Genomic DNA, 18,557 nt, shown 5'->3' with positions numbered 1-18,557 from the left:
TTAAAACAAAAATATCCTAAATTAACCTTAAAATTCCTAGCTTAACATATAGCATTCACATTATTAACATCATTGTTAGAAAAAAAAATAAATACAATTAATTATTAAATCTCAATTCTTGCATAACAATGCATGGTTATCAATATCCATTAAATTCAATATTAGTACTTTGCTTGCTAGTAACATATCACATTGTTAGTTTGTACTTGATTAATATGCATTACAGTGCATTTGCTTGTTTGTGTTCTCATTTCATGAGATTTCATACATTTCACCAAAACATATCATTATAGCATATCATTATTGGATATTAAACATCACAAGTTTTGCTTTTCATAATAACTTATTGATAGCTAACATAATTTATATTCATTACTCAATGTTTGTAACTCACATGTTTACATTCCATTATTAAAAATATTTGCATTTAACTGTAGCATATTTAGCTTGCAATTTACATTTGCATTTCATCACACTTGTTAACATTTCATTAAAGAATAAATATCATATCATGTACCGATTAACAATTAATAGTTCATTCTTATGTTTACATAGCCCATATTAGCAATTGATCATAAAACATAACATTTACATATAACTATATATATAATAACATTTACATATCATAACATTTACATTTCATTATGTTTACAGGTTGTACAATCAAAATTTCATAGTGTATTTACACATTGTTTACATTATCATCTCACATACAGAGAAATCGTTGGTTTACACAATTACCAACTTAGTGACTTTTCCAACTTCAGTTTGCTGTGTTCAGCTCAACAGCTGTAGAGGCTTTATCTTCCTCTTCTCACCTTTCATTAATGTGTTCTCATCCCGTAGCGGTCTCGCTGGGTTGAATAATGTTCACATTTCATATCATCTGGGTTACTATCAGTAACATAAGTATTGTAATCTACTGAGGCTCCTGGCTTCAGTGTAGCTAAGGTTCCTTTTACCAATCAGCTGTTTCACAAACATGCTGTATCAGGATAGCTTTTAACATATGGTATCACCTGTTCAATATTTTTTTCATTTCCTTTTAAGAAAATTTTCTTGCTTTTTCAATTTTAAAACTTCTGTTAGGCGAAGTTGCTTGTGGACACTTGTTTGCCGGAGTACCTTCACTTCTCGCGACAAAGGGCTTAGATCCTGAGTTTTTCAGATCCACATTCTTCGCTATTCTTCACATCATTCGAAGAATACTACTCAAGCAACTATGACAGTGCTGCGAGTTAATAGTGTTGAGACGACGTAATTCTCTTGTATAGGGGCTTCTCCCAATAAATCCTTAAAAATCATCGATTTCAAATTTTCGTGTTTTCATTTCATAAAATTTCAATACCTTGACATCCAAAGTTTAATAAACTAAAAGTTTCAACTAAAACTGATTGGATTTGTATGCGAAATGAGTGCATACTTTTCTAATCTGCATTCTGGGTAGAATGCAATCCTAAAGATCATTCTTTTCCCTAAATTCATCCCAGAAATAGTAAAAAAAAATAGTGAAGTTTTAAAATCTTAGTGAGTTCTTCTAAAATTTTAGAAAATTCAGTGATTTTCTATTTTTCATCATCAACATAACTACGCCTATTGGATTACTCAGCATCATCAATAAATCAAGGTAACCTGCATAATATTATTCTGCTTGTAGTTGCAAAGGGTTATGTGCTTTTAGAGATGCTTTGCATGCCAGTGTTTACATATGTCTACACAGCAGGATGGGGTATCATACCACATAGTTACATCGACACTAAGTAAGCTTAATTTCTTCTCGTTTGTTAGTACACAGTACATACAGCTTCACATAGGTATAGGCTAGTCTAGTGTTGTATATATATGTCTTTGTGACATTTGAGTTCATACTCATACGAGGAATTGTGCAAGCCAACTGATGCATAAATACAATACACATTGTACACTGGTAGCTTCACAGGCTACAATAACATCTGTATGGGTGGCATTTCACTTCACCTCAAATACAGCAATATAGCGGGAATTACACTTCCGCATAACCACAGGGTAAATATCTGCATAGGTGGCATTTCACTTCACCTTTACGCAGAAACAAGCGGGAATTACACCTCCGCTTAACATTACGAAATACAGTGGCTGCACTACGCCTCACATGGCGTACTAGATCACATAATCACAGTGACATACACTTACTCCTCTGTACAGTTCAGATCCTTGGTCTGAAACTTACACTTAGACTGCTCTCAGCTGTTTATGGTAATACACCTTGTACTATCACGAGGCATTCACAGCTTAGGTCGGTACTGCTTACATAGTAGTAGGGCTCTTGTATTCCCTTAACTGCGTTATATTATAACGGCCTACTGGTCGGCCTGTTGCTGGCTCTGCTAGTGCATAGCAATTATTTTGTACTATGTCTGTGATGACATAAGGACCTTCAAATAACAAAAACAATTTCTTGGTTACATGTTCCCAGGCCTTGCTTACTGGAGTTGTTTTCTTCAGTACCTGGTCTCCAATTTTAAATTTTGCTAATTTTGATGCTGGTTTCCTCTTGCGTCTGATGTCAGCTTCTGCTGTCAACTTCCTCTTCACTAGAGCTTCTACCTCTTCTCCTGTAGGTAGTTTTTCCTCTTCATTAGGGGTGTGTCCACATCGGGGTAAATATTTCGGGTTGATCGCCACCGATCTATTCAGGCTCATGGCTTCTCCAGGGGTAACTCCAATAGAACCATGTACGGTATGGTTAATAACGCACTCTACATATGGCAACTTATCTCGCCATGATTGCTGCGAGTTATGGCATAGCGTACGTAACAGACTCCCTAATTGACTTCATGAGTCTCTCCACAGGGTTACTTTGTGGATGTCGTACACTGATAGTTGTAGGTATTGCACCTAATTTCCTGACTCCTGTTTGCCACAAATCACTGGTAAACTGGGTACCTCGGTCTGACAATACCACTTTAGGTAAACCAATTTCTTCAACGAAAGTTTTTAATTTTTGCATAACTGCTTTTGCAGTTGGGTTCACAATTGCATACAATTTTGTGAATTTTGTGAAAACATCTTGCATCACAAAAACATACTTAACACCTCCCTTTGACTGGGGTAAGGGGCCAAATAAATCAACTGATAATAATTCCAATGGTGCTGTTGGAATGATGGGCTGCAATTCTCCATGCAGGTGTTGTCCAGGTGGTTTCACTTTCTGACATAGGTCACAGGCACTTGTGACCTTACTTACATAGCGTGACATGTTAGGCCAATACACTTGCCTCTTCAATGCTTCGATGAGCTTCTTGCTCCCTACATGTCCCAAGGCTACATGTAGTTCCCAGGTGATTGGTTGCCTCAAATCAGCTGGTATCACTGGTTTCCAGTGATCTTCGAAAATGCCTCTCTTCCTTGACTGGGCAAACAAAACATTTTCTGCTGACAAACAAAAATGTTGGTGAATTTTATTATCAGCTGACTGCTTCTGCAGCTGGTTGATGGTGTTTTTGCAGTACTCATCTGCTTGTCGTTTACATTTTATATCCTTCAGGATATCTCGGAGTTTAGGATTGATTTTGAATATCTCTGTGGATACTGATGCCACTAGATACTGGAGTTTTTTTTTTAGTTTTGTACCCCTGAGCCTGAGTAGTGGGTTTCTGTTCGGGGCGATCCAACTGAAACCCGTTCTAGTTTAACGTGCCCTGGTTGGCACGTCCACCTGGAACACGTTGTTGTTGTTCGTTGTGGTTCCAATTACTGGGTCCTGCGACGCTGGACACTGCAGCCTTGAACTCGGCTGCAACCGGGTTCACTTCCCCTCTCTGGTAGTATGCAGCTTGATGTCCTGGATGCTGCGCCTGGAATGGTGGCGGAAACGTTGCGTTCTGGTAGCGTTTGTTTCCAGAGAACTGGCTACTATAGGCTTGGCCGCCATGATTCTCTGTCGTCTGGGGGGAATAATGGTGGGGTGGCATTCGGGTTTCTTCGTGCCGGCCCTGGTATCGAGGTTTCTCCGTCTTGCGGTACTTCCTCGCGTACTCTCTCTCGTCTTCAGACGAGGATCTTGGGCGTCGGTCACGGGACTCCCTGGGAGGCCGTACTTCAGGCGAGTAGGAGCGGCGGCGGTTGTCGTTGCGGTCGTCCTTCCTCTTGCGCTGGTACATCTCTTCGTCGCTATGATAGTTCCTCGTATTTGACCACCAGGTCTTCCTCTTGTTGTAGGGGCCTTTGCGTTGGCTCATAGTGTACCGGCCATATGAGCTTTGCTCTCTGCCCTTGGGTTGCCACGTCATAGTGTGGACAGCTGCCTGACGGTTGTCCCTTGGCTTGTTGTCCCTGTTTTGCCAATAGTTATTCAGGGGTGGCTGGCGGTTCTGCTGAGGCACCCTCTCGTGGTCCTCCTTAGGTGCTGGCGTCCTGTCCATTTTCTCCAGCTTGTCGTAGTTCAGGAGCCTCTCTCTGAACTCTGTGATGTCTCGGTACGTCAGGCCGGACAATTGCTTTTGGTAGCGCAGCGGCAACTGAGTGAGTATTGCCGCTACGAACTCCTCGTCCGTCATGGGCAAATCGAGATACCTAGTTTTTTCAAACATTGTGGAGAGGTGGGCCTCCAGCGTTGTGCCCTTCCTGGGGTCATACCTCTCAGTATGGAGCTGGGCACGCAGATTGCTCTGAATCCGCAGACTCCAATACTGCTGGCGGAACATGGCCTGGAAGTGATTGTAGCTACTGGTGGTTGCACTCAGCATTTCCCACCAGTAGAAAGCCTGCCCTTTCAAAGCACTGTTGAGGCACTTTAGTACCTCAGCCTCGCTGAGATTGAACGTGGCCGCATATTCCTCAAAACGTTTCAGGAACCGTATAGGGTTCTCGGTAACCCTTCCTGAAAACGTGGGCATGGCCTCTGCCCAATGCTTGGCCGGGTGGTGGATCAGAGTAGCAGGGTCCATACTCGACGTGTTTACAAACGTCCTGCTACTTGGCCGATGAGTGATGGGGGTGACACGTGACTGTTCCTGGGGCTGGTGCTCAGTGTAGCACTCGGTGCCGCCCTGTCGCTTGCCTGTGGTGGACAGTGTGGGAACAGTGGGGCCATGGCACTCGCTTGCCTGGGCCTGGCCTATACTACCAGCTGATGCAGCTGTAGGGCTCGGTTGAACAGACAGATTTTCGAACCTGTCCCTCAGTGTAGCTGTGGCCACCTCAATGTCACTGAGCCTGCTCTCCAGGTGCTGGATGTGCTCGCGCACCTCTTCCCTGGCATTGGCCTGTCCTCGATGCTCGTTGGCCATCATGTTTCTTAGGGACGTGACATGGGACTCCAACCCATCTACCCTGCAGTTGTACTGGGAGACCTGTTCGGCTATCTGTTGGATCTCCTCGTGTTGTTGTGAGAGCCTAATCTCGATGCTGTGCTCGAGATTCTTTATACTGTTGCCGGCCTCATCTAACTTTGCAGTGAGCACAGAGTTGTTCAGCTCCATGGCAGTACTGTTCTGCTCCAGTTTCTCACTGAGAATTGTGTTACTCTGCTTCATTTCAGTGTTGTTTTGCAGCAGAATCTTCATCAATGACTCTAGTGTCACTGATGGTGTTGTAGGAGTACTGTCCTGGGGTGCAGCTGTGTGTAGGACAGTGTCATTCATGTTTTCCTGCTCCATGATTAGGGGAGATGTGGGCCGCCCTAACCTTTCCTCACAGGTGACTACAGGTGAATTCCCTGCAGATGATGTATGATGCGACTCACTGCTTGAAGTCTGTGCAGTAGCATACTCTTCCCCTACACTCCGTGATCTTTCTCTAAGAAAGTATTTGTTTTGCTCGTCTGCCATAATGGTGTGCAATGAAACAATTGACCAGATAATATTTTACACAAATAGTGCACTTGCACTCAGTACTTGGCTGGTACAGAATTTACACAAAAAAATGTTGAGGTGTCCCTTAACCTCAAAATCGGCCCCACCGTATGGGCTCCAATTAAGTATGTGGGGGAACTTTCTGTGCTAAATAGGCCCCGCTTGGAGTGCCAATTAAGTATGTGCGGGAACTTTTGAAGCTTTATTTTGTACTAAATAGGCCCCACTTGCGGTGCCAAATAAAATATGTGCGGGAACCTTCTAGTAGTTTAGGCCCCACTTGGGGTGCCAAATAATATGTAGAGCTACTTCCTTACTACTCAGGCTCCACACACACACTAAAATGTTGGGCTGAATAAAACTGTGTAATAAATTATATTTCTTAATTTTGTGACTCTTCACTGGTAATGTTGATATAAGGTAAATCACAGTTAGGTGTTGCTTGATTGATTTGGAACATACATAAATACACAATGGAGTAGGTGAAAGTACAAATGACACGACACAACACTTTGAATATTAAATATAGAATTATTTTATTTCCAATGTAAAAACGATTTAAAAGATTTCAATCTTTTCAATATATTTAATTATTATTCATATCCAAAACAACAACCTAACTTAACGGTGACATCATAGTAATTCAATAAAAGTTCAATTACCAGGAGTTATGTTGCGCACATTTAAATATTTTCAAAAGTCTTAATTCGGGTTCGTTGACACTACACAGTTTTTAATTAATGTTTTTAGGGAACTTAAATCAATTTACCTCGGCTAGTTAGGTTCGAATAGTTCATCGGCAGAGCTCAGAGCCTCTCATCTATAGGACCACTGAGTCTGTTAATTAATGTGTAAATTCGTAAAATTTATCTCCAAGTATTATTTAGATTATCTATAAAGTCAATTTAATTCATGAAATCAATGTTTATAATAAGTTTCAGCGACGATGTGACGTAAAAACGGGAGTTTCGTGATTCGTGCATAAGATTAGGGCACAAAAAATCTGGGCACTTTCGTTACTCACGTTAAACACTCCTATAATATTTATCTTTTTAGATAAATCCTATTTAAATGTTCAGAACTCCCTAATGGTTCATAATTAGGTATCATCCACTATCCGGGATACCTGATGCTAGATAGCTAATTTTCAGGATTTAAAATCGCCGACGTCACGAAGTTGCCGCTCATTCAGCTGGCCATTGTAGAACTCTCTTTCTTACTAGTTTCCTCAAAATAACCAGTAAGACTCACTTTTTAAATGGTGGCCCGTGATTGGCCAAAAGGACCGTTTCAGTCACCTAATTTCTTACCGAAAACGTAAATTCCGAACGCAACAATTGCGCGGATAACAAAATTTCACTTAAAATTTAAATAAATAAATATTAAAATAATAATTTACATTATAAAATTACGGCGTTAATTTTACCGTTTACAGTTTTCAAGTCCATTAGTCCTTAGAGGGGTATCAACAATACCTCGTTCAAATAGTCCGGTAAAAATCCAAAGAATCACTTTTCCATAGACATACATAACCAAATATTGCCGTTTCTGAAAATAAATAATATTATACATAGAGCAAACAAAAATAAAATAAATCGTAAATAATAATAAATAATTAAACTGTCAAAACAAACATGTTGCAGTACAATAGGCAATTCGAGACAACAGAACTCTTTATTGCTGGCCTCCACGTTCACCTGACATACTGCCATGCAATTTTTTTTTCCTTTGGAGCTTTATAAAAGATGGTGTCTACATACCCCCACTACCTAATGATTTTCCAGAGTTGAGGCAAAGAATTGAAGAGGCTTTTGCTTCCATTACTCCGGACTTGTTAACTAAAGTGTGGGAAAAATTGGACTTTAGGTTGGATGTGAATTGTATAACTAAAGGTGCACAAATTTAACATTTGTAAGAAAAACTAGCTTAGTTTACCCTTAATTTGATGTATGATTTGTTGTAAATAGACTAAAGTAAACTGTGATAATATACCATTGAAGCTGAGACATTCTTTTATGGACACTCTGTATTATACAATAATATTTCAGGGTTATGAGTTTTTAGAGTCTGGGATTTTTATGCAACTAAAGGCAACTGCATACTGGTATAATTGTCATCAGTTGCGTATCCTACATGTAATAGCAGTAAGCAGAGATTACACAACGTTGCTGGTACTGAATAGTGCACAGCAAACCGTACTTCCGTGTAAGCCAAGGGAGGATTTATGTTTGTCCGCCACTTGCCAAGGTCACGAAGCCCTAAGCTACGACCAGATGTAAAAAGAATGGTTTCCTCCTGTGAGAAGGTGGAACGTAGTTGAGAGCTGAGGGAACCTTGAGGTACATGTTGCAAAAAATAACCGAATATCTAAGTTGATACATACTTTGTATAAATATAAAACCCTATGTCAAGCTACATTTCAATGCAAAATAACACTCTTTATAATGCATTTGCTTACCTGAAATATAAAACCCTATGTCAAGCTACATTTCAATGCAAAATAACACTATTATGCATTTGCTTACCGGAAGCCACATACCAAATGCATTCAGTGTAGAAACATTAATAATGGGCAAATATTCAGCATGGTATACAAAACACAACAAATGCAAATGTGTGTAAAGTACAATTATTTATGTGTATCGTATATGGATCTATGAAAATGTGGCAAATATAATTATGCATCAGGTGTAACTCAAATGGTACCATCCATTTAAAATCAATGTTGTCACTTAAGTTAGGATGATTGTTACGAAGGAATGAAAAGACAAGTTTTGTTATGTCAGTCCAGCACGAGACACAAGCAACATTGGTAGCCTTGATAATGATTATTTGTTTTGTATAATTAGTTTAATGTCTTCAAAGGGCAAAACCGAAGCGACTTGCTAACACAGAATAGTAATCCCATGTGCTGACCTCAAACAAATAATTGTCACAGAATTTATGTTTTCTTTAATCCTGATAGTTACAAACTATTACTTAAAAACCAGTTGTTACGACCCGTCACTGTGCCAGTTATTGGTTACATTTCATGTCACAAGTCATTTCCAATTTTTCTTAATAAGTTAATATTTTAAGATTTGTTAATTTTATGGTACATTTTTTTTAGCAGTCAAATATTTTGCAGGACCTTACATTTTAATTGACTTGGGTCTCAAGTCTGACAGTTTTCTTCCTTACCGCTGTGAAGCAGCGGCCAACATCCTGCATTTCTTTCCCGTTCTGTGCTTGCAGCACCTCACTGTTACCCATGCCTATAGGCACGTACAGACATGATATCTTGCGCACCACAAGCCCTCTCGAGCACGTCTCGTCTCTGGAGCAGACGCCACCACGACTGGTTATCTTGGCTGTGCGTTGCACCTTCCATCACATCTCCATCTCTATAGACGAGAGAAATGTGGGAGTGACTCTTCACTTTTCAATTTTGCTAGGATAACATTTAAAGTGGGCGGAAATGTTAGCAAACACAAAAGTGTGAATGATCTGCCGTAACCCAAACTGTACAATGCCATCTTTAAGTTTGTTTAAGGCAATTTTTGTGTTTGCCTTTCCTTTTCAGTTTCACTTAACTAGGCATACTAGGGTACCTGTCATAATTGGATCCTTCAGAACAGCCAGTTGCTTTGGACGCTTCCTTGGTTGCATTGTTCACACTCATGTATTTTATAAAATACTCAAATACTTTCAACACAATTTTGCACTCCCTATCTCATAGCCTACCAATGTAGTTTGTTTATGATGTTACACCTTCCATAGTTCACATATATGTGATCCACATAAATATATAAAATAAAATCACATATGTGAACAAATAACCCATCAAAAGTGTAACTGTAACGAGTGAATGGACACAACACATCGCTTGGTCGCGAGACATGGCACTGACTGGCAGGCTGTATACAGAAATGCATGTTGAAGGAAATAGCTGAACTAAGGAAGCCTTTATCTTTGAACTTGCTTGCAGGACAGAACCCCACTTCTCCAAACATACAGCCTGTTTCTTCTTACAAAGCAGTTTAGGAGAGAGCCTCTATTACAGCGCTTTCTTACGCTGATGAGATCAGTCTTCACAGCTATGAACACGAAAACTATAGGAGCAATTGAGATAGTGTTGCTTTTAAAAACAAATTCCATTCATTGCAAACATCTTTTATGCTTTTGACCACATCTATCTTTAATAGCAAAAAACTTTGCCCCATATATACTTTTTGATGTGGCATTTTTTGAGCAAATGCATTTTAGGATTTAAAAAAAATCATGTAACTGAAACATAGAGCAGTTTTGTCTTGAGATTTATTTGGTGGCGTTCTAAAACATTAACTAGCAAAAACAAATCTTAATTAAATACACCAGTTGGTAATTTTTTTTTAAATACTTCAAAACTAGTGAGAAAATGATGTTTTATAATTTTTTTGGCTCCTCAAAATGCAATTAAGCATGCAAAATATACATCGCCTGATGTGTATTTTGATGCTTTACAATATACGTACAAATATGCTTTGTACAAAAAATAGAATTTTATATTCTTATATCTGTCTACAGCGCACGAAGAGACAAGGACAGTGCTAGCGACTGTCGCTGTCTGTTAGAAAGAGAGAGAAAGTGCACATTTACTTCCACACTGCAATCTAAAAGTGAGGTGCTCTATATTTCCCGCTCCTCCAAGCACACACGACTGGTACAGCGCTGATTTCCGAGACCCCGTGTCCCACTGATTGCAGCACGGTTCTCACTACTACTTCCTTCCCTCCCTCCCCTCTTCAGTAACTTCCGAGACTTTCGCAAGAACAGTCCCCCTTCCAATGCCCTGGCCTTAAGATTCTACTGTACCCTTGTGGTGAGCTGCAAATTGAAGAGGTTTTACTACCCTTTCGCATGCTGTTTATGAAGTCGTGAACACATTTAACGTAAGGATTAAGGTATTACCTATATGAAAGAGCAATCTTTTTTAAACCCGGCTATCTATTCCATTTTTCAATAATGTCCATTGAATTTAAGTATTGCCACATTTCAAAATTAAGTGGAATTATCACCAAATCAGAACCTTTACATTACTAATATTGAAAAGATTCCATTATCTAGCTAATGCTCGGCCTGCATTGCAATGCCTCATTCAGTTTTGTTTTGTATGTAATATGTTTGAAGTAGTTCCACATATACAAATCATCTATCCATCTATCTATATATATTTATCTCTATCTACATCTATGTATCTCTCTATCTCTATTTATCTCTTTACATCTACATATATACTTCCCACTATCTCTATATGTTCTATATATAAGTCTATATAGCTCTATACTACATCTATAGGTATATTTCTTTATCTAACCCATTTCATTCTCTATACCTTGCTCTATCTCAACTTATCTCTCCATCTCTATCTCACTCTCTATATATATCACTCTATCTCTCTCTTTTATATTTAAATAAATTGTGTCATGCGTGCGCACTTATACAACAAAAACAGACGAAGTGCTGCTATATAAAATGAAATACACACATTTATTGACACGATTCGTGCTCCAACTATTGAAAAATAGTTATACCGTCTCAGTAACCTTCATGGGCATGCGCATAACAAATTACCAAAATTTCATTGCAATCGGATGAATGGTATAGGAACGCATAAGGCACAAACAAACGAAAATTAAAGACATGACAAACGCATCAAACGAAGGTGCGTTTAAACTTCAAGGCAACTCTATCTATTGACGAAGTTAAGAACAAAAGTGTTATTAGCGCCTTTATTTTGCTAGCCGCTGCGAGCTCCACTAAGCGGGCTGGTCTCACCAAGGAGAAAAATATGAATTTGCCAGACCTTACTATGTGTATGATCGTGTGTCAGACACAGAGAAATGACACTCACTCACTATTTGTATGTCTATGACCTATGATTTTTTTGTTATAAAATGAAATTATCACTTTTTCACTACCTTAGGGATGGAATTTCATATTAATATGGGGTCTAGATGTGTTAATCCAGGTTATAAGCTAGCTGTACAGGCCAAATTTCATTCAAATCCATTCAGTAGTTTTTACGTGAAAGAGTAACAAACATCCATCCATACTACTTTCGCGTTTATAATATTAGTACCTAGGATTTATGCTTCAATTAAATTTAAAAAAATAACCTTACTAACAAAGTATTTTCTATGAATAGTATTTCTAATGTAGCCATTCCAACGTCAATAAAACAGCACTTACTTACTGGAAAAATTAGCCGGAATCCACTGCGTGTCACAGCACTCTGACATTTTGCAGGAGAGTAACTTGTAGCCAAATAAGGCTGCTGACCCCAGTCCTATAGCCCCAAGAGTAAACGGATCCACAAACCCGGCAGCTGGAAGGACTGCAGCCACTGAGACTGTCCAGAACACGGCACGGCTCACTGCCTCTCCCAGCATGCTCGCCTGGCAAACAAAACACCGCATATTGTAACAAGGGTTATTAACAAATATGCAAGTAGTTGATAAGCAGGCAAAAACTTACAAAGCCAATTTTACTGTTTTTACAGATGTGATAATAAATGGTGTGGGATCTTAGCAAACCTTTGCATTGGTTTCTTGAGTGGTGCTTGTCAGCCATTTATTTTGGGTCAAGTTTATATCTCGATACCAGGTAAAAAGTAGGCGACATGTATGACATTGTGCAAGTTCGGCACTGGAAAGTGAAATGGTGGAAGTAACCTAAAGTTACTGGCATTAATGAAATATTGAATGAATAATTATGTTAGTTTGTTGTTATTCCTGTTAGTATCGGCTGTGGAATGTAAGGATTTGCCGTGTGATGAGTTGTAGTGAAAAAAAATTGTATTAGTGAAATAATGGAATAAGATAAGAAGGGTTTGTTAAAGTTACAGTTTTCATTTAACATGTCTCTTGTATGAATGGTTCAAGTAGGTACTTGTTACATTAAGTGTTAATGTTGGTGGTTAATTGACAGTTAAAAGTACATAAAATTTTTGTTCAAGTTAGTAGTTAGAGAGGCAGGGATACAGAATTTATGTGTAGTAATAAATGTAGTAGCCACGAGAATAATATGTTTGTTTTTCGTTATGTTGAAAAAAATTATATAGGCCTATATAATTCATAGTAGATGATTATGACCAGGAAAGTTACCCAGTTTTAAACATGGTTTTTAATGGATTTACTATTGGATTTGGTAGTAGGTTGTGTGGTAAATATTTACAATCGCGGTAGATGCCACAAAAAATGCTAAAAATCCGAAAATACTTCTATTCTATGCTCTTTCACTTCCTCTTTTCAAATCAACCGGCGGAGATAAGAAATTCCAAATACTTTAGGAGATATCAAATTTTTTAATTTTGCAATACAAGACCTGTGGAACCATTCGAGCGGCGCCATTTTTGTTATTTTGCCGTGTGTTCGTGAATACGTGAATCGTGAATGCGTAATTAATAAAATGGTTGATTAGGTCAGGTCAGTTACATTATTAATACTTTCAAACTAAGCCGACATTAAAAATTATTTTGTGAATTAATTTTAATGGATGTTTAGTTTTAAAATATTTATAATGTAACTGACCTGACCAAACAAACCCGGACAGAGGGTGAACAGTAAACTAAAATGGTCGATTAGGTCAGGTCAGTTACATTATAAATACTTTAAAACTAAGGTGATATTAAAAATAATGTGAATTAATTTTAATTATTCTTTAGTTTTAAATTATTTATAATGTAACTGACCTTACCTAACAAACCCGTAACAAAGGATGTACAGTAACAACTCACGTAAATTTTTTTGTTACTTATTACTTGCGCAACAATATCAAAATAACAAATAAGACTTTAAAATTAGAAATGTTAAAAACTCACGTAAGTTGGAGGCGGTAATTAAACACAGTTTTAAACAATAATTGAACTAAATAATCACGTATTAGTTCATTTGAATTCTGGCCTATCACGAACAATCACGTGACATCATTATCCAATAAAAAAATAGCTACTCGTACGTAAACAAGAAACAATGGTGCACGCACGCCACAGGAATGCGCTGGTTTTGTGCTGAAATTTAAAAATTTGATATCTCCTAAAGTATTTGGAATTTCTAATCTCCGCCGCTTTTAATGAAAAGAGGAAGTTGAAGAGCATATAATAAAGGTATTTTCAGATGTTTAGCATTTTTTTTGGCATATACCGCGACTCTACATATGATGAAATTAAAAAATTCGATATCTCCTAAAGTATTTGGAATTTCTTACCTCCGCCGGTTGTTTTGAAAAGAGGAAGTGAAAGGGCACAGAATAAAAGTATTTTCACATTTTTAGCATTTTTTTTGGCATCTACCGCGATTGTAAATATTTACCGGTTGTGTATACATTTTGTTTGCTGTGTTAAATGATATGGGTGTTGTGTGATTAATTTGCAAAAACAAGTAAACCTACCTTAATCCCCATATTCCTGCACTTGTCCTCTAGAAATGTAGGAGTGGTAATGACATGACCAGTGCAATGTTGGTGAAGTCAATATTGTTTGGTATAGCATAGGAAACTACTCCCTTTATTTATATGTTGTCAGCACTTGATGATAATATGAGCGAGGAAATGTAAGTTCTGTACATATTGGGATATGGAACTAGGCTCAACTTCCAAGCACCAAAATTTAATGTAGCATTCAATCAACTTGAGATCAGCGCCACTCTAGTAGCATGACTGGAGCATCTATCAGCACCATCATAATTAATTATTTTCTAGAGCTGTTGCTCTCCTGAAAATTTTTTTTTCTTTAAAGTACATTTCTGAGTCTCTCTTATTACCTATATTCGATGATTCTGTTAAGCAGCGTTCCAATAATACAAGTAGTTTATCGCAGTTTACAAATCTGAACAGGTAGTTACTTTAAGTTAGCTACATTTAAAATACTGTAAAACAATTTTAACTATAGGTTAGATTAGGATAACAGCATTAAAAATACTGTTAAATGGTGTGAACGTTTGGTTCAGTTAGATTACCTATATTAAAAATACTGCAGAATCGTTCGACGGGTTGTTGTGAGGTCAGTTAAAAATAAAAAATGTTACGTTACGCCTACGCAACGATTGTGATTACACGCAAACAGCATTATTAGAAGTTTATTTACTCAATGATTAGAAGAGTTTTAGACCTCGGTCAACTTTCATATGTATAAGCATAAAAACAACAAAATACATACAGTAGGCAACCATGATGATTTCCTAAACCAAAGCCTCTAAACAAAAACATTTGCCCAAACAATTTTTTAAACACAGCTCTTTACTAACAATAATAATCAACGAGCATACAATAATTAAGTCTTTTCACAACGAAATTTATATATGTATCGTCACCTGATTGGCAAAAGGACGAATGTTAGAAAATCGTAATTTTACAGGAGGAACAAAAAACTGTTAAAATATTAACAAATACAATATAGGCAATAAAAGAGACATCGGAGTAAAAACACCAGTTTACTTTATATGTATGTTGACACCAACCGCCGGTGCTCCCTCTGGTCCGCAAAGGCCGTTGTCACAACAACACTTACTCTTAAGTGCATCAAACACACCCGAGCGTGATGTCCACCGAGTGGGTGAAAGTGCACCGCGACGAACGCCAAGTTGATTACAGTGCCCGGCCGGGTGTGGCAATGCGCTAAACTAAAGCAGTAATTATGGTTTTAAATCAAAAACAACCAAATTAATAACAATTAAAAGATAATTAATTCAAGGTAAATTATGTCCAATTGTTCAATAATCATATATAGTGGAATATGTCATTTAAGTCCAAAACTGGTCGGAGCTGTTTTCCCACGCTTCACGTGTCTCACCGCGAGGTCGTTGGGCGCCCTCGCGCTCAGTTGCCGTCAGGAACTAATGAACATTTGTATATCACAAAATTTTATTTTATTTTCATAACTTCAACGCGACAGTCCCACGCCAAGACGACAGCGGAAGCCGGCGCGCCAGGAGGTCACGGGATATGGCGCCGAGAGATAGCGACGGGAGATAGCGATGGGAGACACGAGGATCGGTTTCCCCGCGATGTGATAATGTCGGCACCGCGAGATACGGCCGGGATTAGTTACACGACGTCTCACCGCGATCAGTTACGACTCGGTACCGCGGGAACGACGCGCCGCATCCACGGGACAGCTGCACGGCGTGGAGTGACGTCACAGAAGGCACAGACAGACAGTCGCGCACGGCCGCGCACGCATCACCGGGCTTCCGCGGGACAGGAGTTTTGCGAGCACGGGACAATGACTCGGTGGTGAGGGGAGGCGGTCCTCCCTACCTGCTCACGCCCTGTCATCGATGTCCTGATCCGTTGCTCGTATCAGTCTGCCGCGACCGCGTGACAGAGGCCGCACGTCGATATCAACATGAACGACTTCCAGGAAGCATATGAGTCCTGGGCCGAGGCGGACTTCCCAGAGCCAGGCGAGAGTTGCTATCACTACTCAAATTATGAATGTGGAGTTTGTTACGAGTACCGGACGTATGGCATGACAATGTGCGCTGCACATTCATGCCCCGGCGGGACATTTGAGGGGTGGTTCTGCGAGGAGTGCGGGAATCTATGGCACGAGGAGTGTTTACATCCGATCGCTCGAGAAGAGGCGTGGATGTTTGGATTTAGGTGTGACTGTTACCGAACGAAGCTGTGTACAGGCGTTGCCGCAATCGTCACGACGCCGCCCCCGGAAGTTCACACATCCACAACTCCTGGAGGCCAGACGACCACGAAAGCCGAGTGGTCACGCTGTGCGGAAGCCGACACGTTGCTCACAATGTCTCTGCCTGAGACAAGAATACTCCCGATGCCACTGCAACCGACGCCACCGCCCCCGATGTTGCCGCCTCCAGCTGACCAGTGGGTTGCTGGTGCGATTCCGGGTAGCATCGACATCAAGACAACGCACTGCAAGTCTGCTGATGCAACGACAGTCCATGTCATGATAATCGCGCCGCCCCCAATGCCGCCGCTGCCGCCGCCACCGCCTGCCGAGAACGCTACTGGTGCGGTGCTGCATCTCAACTGGGCAACATCGCCGCACTTCCCAGCCGGCCAACAGGCCACAGAAGCAGTTACGTACCACACCATGTCCGTCACGCCGCCCCCGACGCTGCCGCCCCCAACTACTGTGGAGGCTCCCGGGGGATTGACACAGAGCAAACCCGCCGTGCTGCCACATCTGCCAGAGGACAAAACAACCACTGAGGCGACAACGACCACTGAGGCGAACACGACCACTGAGGCGACAACGACCACTGAGGCGACAACGACCACTGAGGTGACGACAGAAGATCACCAGGAGGAAACACTCCGATGGCGCCGCCCATGGTCGCTGAGAAAGCGGCTGGCACAGGGCGGTGGCTCAAAACGACGATTTTGCAGCACTCTCCGGGGGATCAGCCACCTGTCGAGTCATTCACAGTCGGCCCGACGCCACCTCACGCACGTCACCAAGGGCGTGCCACTCAGCCAGTCACGCAAATCACCAAGGGTGTGCCACCACTGCACACCACACACATCACCAAGGGCGTGCCACTCACGCCAGTCACGCACATCACCAAGGGCGTTCCACTCATGCCAGTCACGCACGACACCAAGAGCGTACCACTCATGCCAGTCACGCACATCACCAAGGGCATGCCACTCACGCCAGTCACGCACATCACCAAGGGAATGCCACTCACGCCAGTCACACACATTACCATGGGCATGCCACTCATGCCAGTCACGCACATCACCAAGGGCGTGCCACTCAAGCATTATGTACGGCACCAAGGGCGTGCCACTCACGCCAGTCACACACATCACCAATGGCCTGCCACTCATGCCAGCCACGCACATCATCAAGGGCATGCCACTCACGCCAGCCACGCACGTCACCAAGGGTGTGCCACTCATGCCATTCACGCACGTCACCAAGGGTGTGCCACTCACACCAGTCATGTATGTCACCAATGGCGTGCCACTCATGCCAGCCACGCACATCATCAAGGGCATGCCACTCATGCCAGCCATGCACGTCAACACAAGCATGTCGCTCACGCCAGCCATGCACATCACCAAGGGCGTGCCACATCCGCCCGCCGCGCACGTCACAGGGGACGTGCCACTTCCGCTGCCACACCCGCCGCTGAAGGTGCCACGCAACCGCCTGCCACTGAGGGTGCGCCACTGCCGCCCGCCACACGTGCCACTGAAGGTGCCATGCCACTGCGCGCTACTGAGGGTGCACCACTGCCGTACGCCACACGCGCCGCTGAAGGTGCCACACCACAGCCCACCACTAAGGGTGTGCCACTACCGCCCGCCACATGCGCCGCTGAAGGCGCCACGCCACCTCCGCCCGCAATGAGTGCCACCTTGGGAGCACTGCCGCCTGCAGCTCAAGGCACCACCACGACGCCGCCGCCCACCTGGGCCGCCCCCATGGCAACAGGTGCGGGCCATGCGCACACCACGACACTGCCGGACACACCAGGCTAGTGCTTAGTGCGACGACCCGGTGCACCACTTGCATGCGTGTGAGGGGTAGTGTTTTTGAGCATAATGGCCTCGTTGGGGGGGGGGGGGGGGCATTTGACGCCAACCGCCGGTGCTCCCTCTGGTCCGCAAAGGCCGTTATGTCACAACAACACTTACTCTTAAGTGCATCGAACACGCCCGAGCATGATGTCCGCCGAGTGGGTGAAAGTGCACCGCGACGAACGCCAAGTTGATTACAGCGCC

At 41.6% G+C, this 18,557-nt stretch overlaps 2 protein-coding genes across 7 annotated transcripts in view; one reads left to right on the top strand and one right to left on the bottom strand.

Annotated features, from left to right (window-relative positions):
- LOC134542713 (torsin-1A-like) overlaps positions 1-15,341 on the bottom strand; it is a 53,063-nt gene extending 37,722 nt beyond the window's left edge. Inside the window, exons 1-3 of one of the 6 annotated variants that reach the window (XM_063387181.1) lie at positions 15,288-15,341; positions 12,049-12,250; positions 1,055-9,217 (exon numbers count right to left, since the gene is read on the bottom strand). In XM_063387181.1, coding sequence (XP_063243251.1) covers positions 3,666-5,810 — 2,145 coding nt within the window. In that variant the 5' untranslated portion in view covers positions 5,811-9,217; positions 12,049-12,250; positions 15,288-15,341 and the 3' untranslated portion in view covers positions 1,055-3,665. The other 5 variants (XM_063387180.1, XM_063387183.1, XM_063387184.1 and 2 more) reach the window with 5 other exon arrangements.
- Positions 15,342-16,197: 856 nt separating this feature from the next.
- On the top strand, positions 16,198-18,314 carry LOC134542737 (sialidase-like). The gene is made up of 5 exons (XM_063387234.1): positions 16,198-16,255; positions 16,682-17,109; positions 17,214-17,538; positions 17,627-18,070; positions 18,157-18,314. The coding sequence occupies exons 1-5, from the start codon at positions 16,198-16,200 to the stop codon at positions 18,312-18,314; spliced, it is 1,413 nt and encodes a 470-aa protein (XP_063243304.1).
- Positions 18,315-18,557: the final 243 nt, after the last annotated feature.

Source organism: Bacillus rossius, assembly GCF_032445375.1.
Source record: "Bacillus rossius redtenbacheri isolate Brsri chromosome 9 unlocalized genomic scaffold, Brsri_v3 Brsri_v3_scf9_1, whole genome shotgun sequence".
Lineage (NCBI taxonomy): Eukaryota > Metazoa > Arthropoda > Insecta > Phasmatodea > Bacillidae > Bacillus > Bacillus rossius.
Note: the sequence above shows the minus strand (reverse complement) of the source record. Positions and strands in the feature narration are given on the sequence as shown.

Excerpts from the sequence above, each read along its gene's own strand:
- LOC134542737 (XM_063387234.1), top strand. The coding sequence starts at position 16,198 with ATGAACGACTTCCAGGAAGCATATGAGTCCTGGGCCGAGGCGGACTTC. Across the intron at positions 17,539-17,626 it reads AGTCACACACATTACCATGG|TCACACACATCACCAATGGC; the intron begins GCATGCCACTCA and ends CACTCACGCCAG. Across the intron at positions 18,071-18,156 it reads ACTGAGGGTGCACCACTGCC|GCGCCACGCCACCTCCGCCC; the intron begins GTACGCCACACG and ends GCGCCGCTGAAG.